The 6,934-nt window shown below is 30.5% G+C and overlaps 1 protein-coding gene across 2 annotated transcripts in view; it reads right to left on the reverse strand.

The window, feature by feature from the left end:
• Positions 1 to 6,456, reverse strand: part of LOC111436169 (calcium-transporting ATPase 10, plasma membrane-type-like) — a 24,696-nt gene extending 18,240 nt beyond the window's left edge. Inside the window, exons 1-3 of one of the 2 annotated variants that reach the window (XM_023073880.1) lie at positions 6,385 to 6,456; positions 2,900 to 3,009; positions 1,567 to 1,733 (exon numbers count right to left, since the gene is read on the reverse strand). In XM_023073880.1, the coding sequence (XP_022929648.1) occupies positions 1,567 to 1,719 (153 nt within the window). In that variant the 5' untranslated portion in view covers positions 1,720 to 1,733; positions 2,900 to 3,009; positions 6,385 to 6,456. Of the gene's footprint in view, positions 1 to 1,566; positions 1,788 to 2,899; positions 3,010 to 6,384 lie in introns of both variants that reach the window. The other variant, XM_023073879.1, reaches the window with a different exon arrangement.
• Positions 6,457 to 6,934: the final 478 nt, after the last annotated feature.

A 6,934-nucleotide genomic window follows, 5' to 3' on the forward strand; every position in this document is an offset into this window, starting at 1 on the left:
AAAAAAAAAAAAAAAAAAAAAATCGTTATCGCATATTCATATTATTTTTCTTCCGGTTATTTTGAACTTTTTTGCCCAGATGTATAAAAAAAATATTTAATAATTTTAAAGTCAGCCATTGAAGTTCATTATACATCTTCAAATGTCGTACTAGTAATGTTTATTTCTACATGATCTAGTCACCCACTAGAAAAGTAACAATCTTCCTCATTCAACAACCAGCCTCTACTTAAAAATCTTACACCTTTGCTCAATCATGCATTGATAATTAAGTGTTATTTTTAAAGGGCTCAAAGGAAGACATGGCGCCAAGGAGAGAACATACACAGGAAAGTACCAAATGATCACCCTCTCCAACTATTATTCACATTTTATTCAATAACTTTGATGTAATTTTATTGGTTTTCAATGTCATCCTTGGACATATTAAATAGGATATTTTCGTCTTTTTGTATGGTGGAAGATGGCGGCGTTCAAGGTCTAGTTTGGAGGCTATCTAAAGTGTTGATTGATCATCTTAAGGAGTATTTAACTCTTGGGTCTTTTTTGCCTCAAGAGTTTTGAGGATTGCCTGATTTTGAGCTTAAGGCAATTCATGTCTAACCTAATCCTAAGTGTTGAAATCTATTTGATTTGAGGTTCACATACTCAATGTGTTCCTGGTTCCAATTCGTAAGAATTTTCATATTAGTGAACTATTTTTCCTTACAAACTCTAAGCTTCGTAGCCAGAACCATGGTCAAATGGAAATGTCAATACCTACAAATCGTAAGTAATCCTGGTAAAGACATGGGTCTAACCCAGCCAGCGCCACAAGCATTTGAAAATGAGAACAACTCATTTCAGGTGTCTGGTATTAAAAATTGCCCTTACATCTTCGGTTCCCATTTTTCAAGGCATTCTCAAGAAAGACAGATTTCATATTATGAGCATATATACATACATAAATGAATGGGAAAATATCGATTTCCTCTTCTAGACCTTCATGAAATTCAAAATTTCAAACATTTGAAAAGTCTTTTCTCCCTTATCAAAAAGTTATCAAGCCCTATAAAAAACGCCAGATATTTATCTAAAGTCCAACTGCCAATTTCAATTAAATGATTTTCAACTGGCATATTTCCATGGCTTCCGCCAAATTAGTACGACCAAGGTTACAAATCATACGAATTTTTCAGCTTAGTAAGGTTAATAGGAGTCTTTAGTGCATAACATTTGTAGATTTCTACCGCTGCACTTATCCAATGATTAGAGTTATGAAGTTCAAAAACTAAGGTAACCACAATTTTCCATGGATATAATTCTCAAACAACTCCTAATGAGATAACTAGGTAGCACAATCTTAGATTGCCGTACACATAAAACCTCAAATCCAAGATTAACCTGAAGTAAAGCAGGAAAGAAAAACACACACTACCAAAATAAAACCAAACGAAAAGACCAGAAAGGAAGCAGAAATTGAAATTGAACACAACCACAACAAAAAAAAGAAAAACTCCAACAGTAGAGATTGAGCAATATTGATAAAAACGGAAAAAACGAGCAAGGAGAAAAGAAGAAGCGTACTCTCCAGCGGCGGAGTCTGTCAACAGAAGCATGCTTAGTGGTATGAATCTCAAAAGGATTAAATGAGTCGTCCTCCTCGGGGTCGTCGGAATTGCAGTTGCCGGACTCCACATCACTCCGTCTGGCATAGGGAGAGGGCTTGAAGGAGGTCATAGCAGAAAAAAAATCTGTCGCAGGAGAGATGGCACCGTGAGGGAAGTGAATCAATGTTGGTAGCTCATCTGAGAATCACGGAATCAAAATCTTATTGCCGGAAAAAGAAAAGGGAGGGAAGCGGATTTAGACGGGGAAGGAAGTGGAAAGTTGTTAGGAACTCGAGAAGAGACTCTTATACTACCATTCTGACTTCTTGGTGCCGCAACCGTACCAATTCAATTCCCCTTTCCGATTGTTTGGTTTATAAATTTCTTAATTTTTTTTTAAATATTTATTAAAATTTTATAATTCAACTTTAATAAATATTTTTAAAAATATTTTAGAGTCATTTATTTAAAAATATTTATCAAATTTTTTAAATATTACTCAATAGTAATAGTATAATAGTAATAACCTAATTGAGAATAATAATAATAATTTGATGCATATATTATATGGTGGGAAGAATTGAGCATCTTATTTTATTTTGCTATTTTGGTGGGGAGTGAGTTCCAGATTGGCTTTATTAAGTTACATATTGACTAGGTTGGCTTAGGGACGTTAGAACTAAAAGAATATATGTTCAGTGTTTGGGCTGTGTTTTGAGATCAAAGTTTATAAGTCGAGAACTTTTTAAATTATTGGAAATTTTAAAATAAAATAAAAAATCTAATAAAATAAAAAATAAAAAGAAAAGATGCGTTGGAGGATGAAAGTCCCACGCACAGTCTCTAAACCCTTTGGCTCATCTAAGGAATGATGCGTAGGTTTATAACCAAAGAATATTCTTTCCATTTGGTACGAGGCATTCTAGGAAAATCCAAAGTAAAACAACCAGAAGTTACGTTAAAAGTGGACAATATTATATCAGTGTGAAGATTCGTGTTCATGTGACGAGATGGAGAAATAGTATGAATTCATTTCAAATAAAAATATATGTACCAAAAAAAAAAAAGTCAAAATTTTCCGACTATTTCCAAGTGAAAAAACTCTCCAAATTTATTTATTTATTTATTAAAAAAAAAAAAAAAAAAAAAAAAACACGACGTCTTGTCCCCCCGGGGTCCTTGGTCTGTGCCGCCTAACCGACCAAAAATCCCGGCGACTCTGTCGGTCCATTATTTAATATATATATTTCAGCACTTCAAAATTAAATTACTTCAACATATATAATTATTTTTGAGTTTCATCGGATTACCTCGTAAAACGGCGCGTTCAAACCAAGTCGGTGGTCGGTGGTCATCTTCCTCAGTTCTCCATCACCGTCGTTATCTCGGCGCCGGTATTCCCGAAACCCAACCTCTCTCCCTTCACACAACCAAACAACACGCAAAATGAGTGAAAGTTTTTCGAAAAGGAGAACGAACTTAAAAAGATGGGCCCCACACCCACCTACAAGAACAAATTCTCTCCCCCAAAAAAAAATAAAGCCGTTCCTACAAATATTAATTTTATTTCGCTGTAAAATAAAAAAATATTCTTTCTTTTTCTATAATTATTTAATTTTTTAAATTAAGTTTCTACGAATTATGATAAATACACCTCGCCATTGCTTCACGTGGACGGATCCGTTTTATTTATTGTTTTAAATCTTTTAAAAAATTATTAAAAGAAGAAAAGAAGTTATTATTAACTTTATTATTATTGTTATTAGTATTATAACCCATAATGTTTACGTAATTGCACAACTGGCCCTCAGGTTCCTAGGTCGGCAAAATCCGGTGCGGTTAAAATAATAATAATTGAAACAGTGGTTTTATTTATGGATATCCGCCGGAGATTTTGGTTTTAATCATAATAAAAAGGTTTAATTGACCGTTTTTTTTTTAATATTTAATTTTATATTTTAATAGTTTTAAATATATAAGAAAACCTGAAAATGCTCCACGAAATAAGCTAAATATTTTTTTAATAATAAAATGAAATGATTCAATAAGATATAAAAAATATTAAAATAATGGGACAGATGGAGTATTTTGGTACGAAAATTTAGAACAAATATGACACGTATAAAGTGTTATTTTATTTATTTATGGGAAAGGTAAAATAGTTGAGGAAGGTTCGAGGAAAACGCGTATAAAGATTTTTAATTTTATTTTCTTAATTATATTTTATTTTTGTTCTAATTTAGATATGAATATTTAGATATAAAAGGGCATATATTCTTCCTCTGAATAAAGTATATGAAAATAGATTTTTTTTTTTTTAATTTTAAGGGCATTTTACTTTTGAATTGTTTGTGGGTATTGATGCAAATTCAATTTAAATAATATTCCATATTTGAAAACTTATGGTAAAATAATTAATAGTTTTGATTAAACATTCTTTGAATAATAATGGAATAAATCAACTAATAAGAAGATGACACGTCATAGTTTTTGGTAAAATTATTGATTTAACTTTGGTTTAAAATATCTCAATAATAATAGAATAAATATTAGTGATATTACTATATAAGCCCCGCCCCACTCCACCATAGGCATGCTATTTATTAATTAATGAAAATTTAATATCAATAAAACCCCAATAATAATAATAATAATAATAATAATAATAATAATTTGATATTTATGTTATAATCCAAAATGGGATCAAATCATCAATTTTATTTTTAGAAAATATATTTAAAAGATACCTATAGATCAAATCAAATATGGTGCATTTCATGATGTTAAAAAAGAAATTAGAAAAAATATATATATTTATAATATAGTTTAGTGGAGGCTAATGGTGGCATGCTCCAATTTATTCTTATTTATTTATTTTTTCAACTATGATTTTAAAAGATTTAAAATTCGACCGAACTTTCAAAAGTTTAAAGGTATAATTTTATTTTTTATTATTATTGATTTAGACTATTCGTACCTATAAAAATCAAATATAAGTCAAGATATGGAAACTTAGCCTTTATAAATCTAAGCTTTCCGACCATTCCACTGTAACAAAATCAAACTTTTCGACGTCTGTCCAAACGTTTATAAAAGTTTGACTATTTAATTTAATTCTTTAGAAAAGTAGAGAATTCAAGGAGATTACCTATTTTGACAATTGTGCCTAATATTTAAGTGATAAATTAATGAAAAGTGATACGTAGTCAACTAAATAGTGCCATCAACTTCCAACTTTCAACCAATAAAGATGAAAAAAAAAATGCAAAAATTGAATTTTTTTTTTTTTTTTAATATAGCCTTGAACTAAGCCTATTTGCTTTTTTTAATTTTAATTTAATATTTAAAAAATGGATTTCATATATATATATATATATATATATATATATTTATTTATTTATTTAAATAACATGTTGTTGGGTAGTTGTTTTAACCTAACATGAGGTTGTTTGGTTGTTTTCTAATTTTTTTTTAAAATATAAATGTTTAATAATTAAATCCTAATTTTTTAAAAAATAAAAATTTAGGGCACTTTAGTAATGTTTTTGTTTTTTTTATTACTTTTTTGGGTCACAAATTTTAATTATAAATTGCTGTATTTTATTTACCTTGATGAATAATTAAAATTACAGAGATTTATTTAGATTTGAAATAAAATAAGATATTTTAAAGCAATTTAATATTTTTATGATGTCATCCTAACAGCATGTTTAAATACAATATACTATTTTTCAACTTAGAAAAATTACTTTTATGATGATTGTGATAATTGACATGAAAATCTTTTATTACTTTAAATAATTTCAATTCTTCTGATTTTGATTTGTTTTTACTCGAGTAATTATTGGGTCTCCTAAAATGAATACAATATGATTTTAATGAAAATAATTGGGTCTCCTAACACACACGAAGAAAAATGTTTTGAAAATTTTAAATTTTGTGTCTAATTAATTTGATATCTTTTTTGTTCGGTTACATTAGAAGTTTTACGACCTCGTTTTAGTACACAAAGTGAAGGAAATGTGAAGTCTTGCTAGGAAATTACCCGGAAATTTCCTGCCTAAGCCCATCACCTTTGATCAAAAAAGGCATCGAAAAAAATGAATCGAAAAAGTAAAGTTTTCGTAGAAAAAGAGACGTTTTGATCTGAGTTATGTTAGAACTACGAAGCTTTGCAATGGTATGATATTGTTCACTTTAAGCATAAGCTCTCGTAGCTTTGCTTTTGGCTTCTCCAAAAGGCCTCATACCAATGGAGATAGTACTCCTACCCTTTAAATTGGCCGATGTAGGAGTTCTCTCCCGACAATCCTCCCCTATAACAAAACACACCGTCTATGCAGCCCTCGAACAATTTCCCCTTAATTGAGGCTCGACTCCTTCTTTAGAGCCCTCGAACAAAAAACACCCTTTGTTTGACATTTATTGTACTTTTGACTACATTTTCGAGGCTCACAATTTCTTTGTTCAACATTTAAGGATTCTATTGACATGCTAAGTAAAAAAACATGACTCTGATGCCATGTTAAAAACTACAAACCTCAACAATAGTATGATATTGTCCACTTTGAGCATAAGCTCTCGTGGCTTTGGTTTTAGGTTCTCCAAAAGGCCTCATACTAATGAAGATAATATTTCTTACTTATAAACTCATAATTAACCCCTTAAATTAGTCGATGTGGGACTTGTATATGAACAATTATGTCCTAAATGATGAACCCGAGAAGCGAAAGAAGAGAAAGAAAGGAAGAAAAATGGAGAATTAATGTGAGGAGAAGGGGTTAGAAATGGTTACCTTGTGGAGGCAGATATCATTATGAAACCAAGCAACAAAGTTTGATCCTTCTGCTATCCATTTCACCAACCAAACTTCCTTTTTGATATTCCACACCCAACTCACTAGTCCCCTTCGGTTTATATAATACACAACCACCCCTCATCCACATTTTTGTACTCTTTGTGTGTAATTTGCTTAGTTTGGACCGCGTCTATTACGCTTTTGATTAGACCTTTTATTCAGTTTTGGTTAAGAAATGAGTCTGATTTCTTTCATTTGGCGAACCATCCGAAGCATAATTGCACACTCATACGATTCGTGTTTTATAGATACTTAAACTTTTAGTTTTGTGTCTCGTGCCCCAGACATGAAGGGTCTATGAATTTTAAAGTCACGTACCCTTTAATTTATACACCAGAGTCTCTCGTCTACTTCTTTTTTAAATTTAATTTGTCTAATGTATTTAAGAAATTGGGTATGTGAACTTTAAAGTGTTCGATACGACTCTAAACTAGTGGACTTCAAAGTCAATAACCCTTTTAATTGAAGACGTCGGTAAGATCAATTG

This window comes from Cucurbita moschata, unplaced genomic scaffold (genome assembly GCF_002738365.1).
Source record: "Cucurbita moschata cultivar Rifu unplaced genomic scaffold, Cmos_1.0 Cmo_Scf00052, whole genome shotgun sequence".
Classification (NCBI taxonomy): domain Eukaryota; kingdom Viridiplantae; phylum Streptophyta; class Magnoliopsida; order Cucurbitales; family Cucurbitaceae; genus Cucurbita; species Cucurbita moschata.